Below are 1,459 nucleotides of genomic sequence, written 5' to 3' on the forward strand. Positions count from 1 at the left end.
ATGGAAAGCAAAAGTTAGCTTTAAAATAATGTTTAGGAAAAAAAGTTAATTTCTTACTTATGTTTTGTATTCAATATGTAAGCAAAACATATTAAAATTTACGTTATACTCCACCTTACTTAGTAATAGTAAAATTTACTAACGTGTCTATTTTAATATGCAGAATGAATATGTACGTTATTCGTCTGAGTTTGGTCCAACTGAGCCTACACAGGAGGAGCTATTCAAATTCAGATCGAAAAAATGGCGGGAGGAAGATGAAAGGGGAGAACCTATGGGTTGGGTTCTCGAAATAAATTGCGACGCCTCGAGGCTGGATAGACTAGTATTGGTTCGTCGCGCCAGGCTGAGGCGATTAACGGTGTTCAGCTCGCTGCTATGTCGCAGCAGATTGCACAGCTTACACGTGCCGTGGCACAGTCTATTGCTCAAAATGAAGTCATGCTCAAGACCGTCGAGGAACTGAAGAAACAAATGGTTAGCATGACTCGTCGTCGTCGTAACCATTCGCTATCTCCCGATTCAAGTAGCGAAGAAGAAATGGGAAGTGATGAGGAGTTTGTTGGGGCTACTCCTTAGTGTTGTTGGATTTGGTTTCTAGACACTTTTTAGTCATTCTTGAACTTAACATTTAACTATTGAAAAACCTTTAGGATTGCTCAAGTGTTTTGGATGTCGTTGAATTAATTTTTAAGTGTTTTGGATGTTGTTGGATTGATTGTTTAAGTGATGCAGATGTGAATTGCTTAAATCTTTTGATGTAGTGTGTTGTATGATTATTTTAGTAATGTGTGTTGCATTAGGCTGTATATATTGAATTGCATTTTTATTTGACAGGTGGGATGCAAAAAATGCAGAAAAGCGACAAGCGACAAGCGACAGACAGAGTCCATTTTATCCGTCGCTTTTCTGAAATTTTTTAAAATAAATTTTCAGAAATGCGACGTTGTCCGAAGCTTTTCTAATTTTTTAAATTTTTCTTTCAAGAAAACCGATGATGTCCGTCGTTTTTTTCTTCATTACAAAGAACAAAAAACGACGAACAACGTCGGCTTTTTCTGAAAAAAATATTATTTTTTTCGGAAAGTGGCAAACTTTTTCTTCAATAATATGACTATGTCTGTCATTTTTTGTTCATCATTTATTCTTTACATGAACAAAAAAAGACGCATGACATCGTTTTTTTTTAAATAAACTATAGTAATTTTATTTTTTTCAAAAAACGACGCTGCCTGTCATAAAAAAAGCAACGCAGCCGTCATTTTCAAAAAGCAACGGGCCTTTTTACGAGCAAGTGACCGTGTCGCTTTTCCATTGATTTTGTCCAAAAGGACGACGCTGTCCTTCGCTTTTGGCCATCGTTTTTTGGTCTTCTTTTAGTAGTGGGAGGGTCATGCTTTCTGTGAAGTGTTCCAGATCTGAATCAAATTACCCATTTTTGGGCGGGTCAAATGTTGCA

At 36.7% G+C, this 1,459-nt stretch overlaps 1 protein-coding gene across 1 annotated transcript; it reads left to right on the top strand.

The window, feature by feature from the left end:
• Positions 1-160: 160 nt before the first annotated feature.
• LOC124890794 lies at positions 161-746 on the top strand (the record flags this gene model as incomplete). The annotated part of the gene is given in 1 exon segment (XM_047402603.1): positions 161-746. A coding segment is annotated over 1 exon segment (306 nt), but the record flags the coding sequence as incomplete, so codon positions are not given.
• Between the last annotated feature and the right edge of the window lie 713 nt (positions 747-1,459).

The sequence above is a fragment of the Capsicum annuum genome, unplaced genomic scaffold (genome assembly GCF_002878395.1).
Source record: "Capsicum annuum cultivar UCD-10X-F1 unplaced genomic scaffold, UCD10Xv1.1 ctg25223, whole genome shotgun sequence".
Classification (NCBI taxonomy): Eukaryota; Viridiplantae; Streptophyta; class Magnoliopsida; order Solanales; family Solanaceae; genus Capsicum; species Capsicum annuum.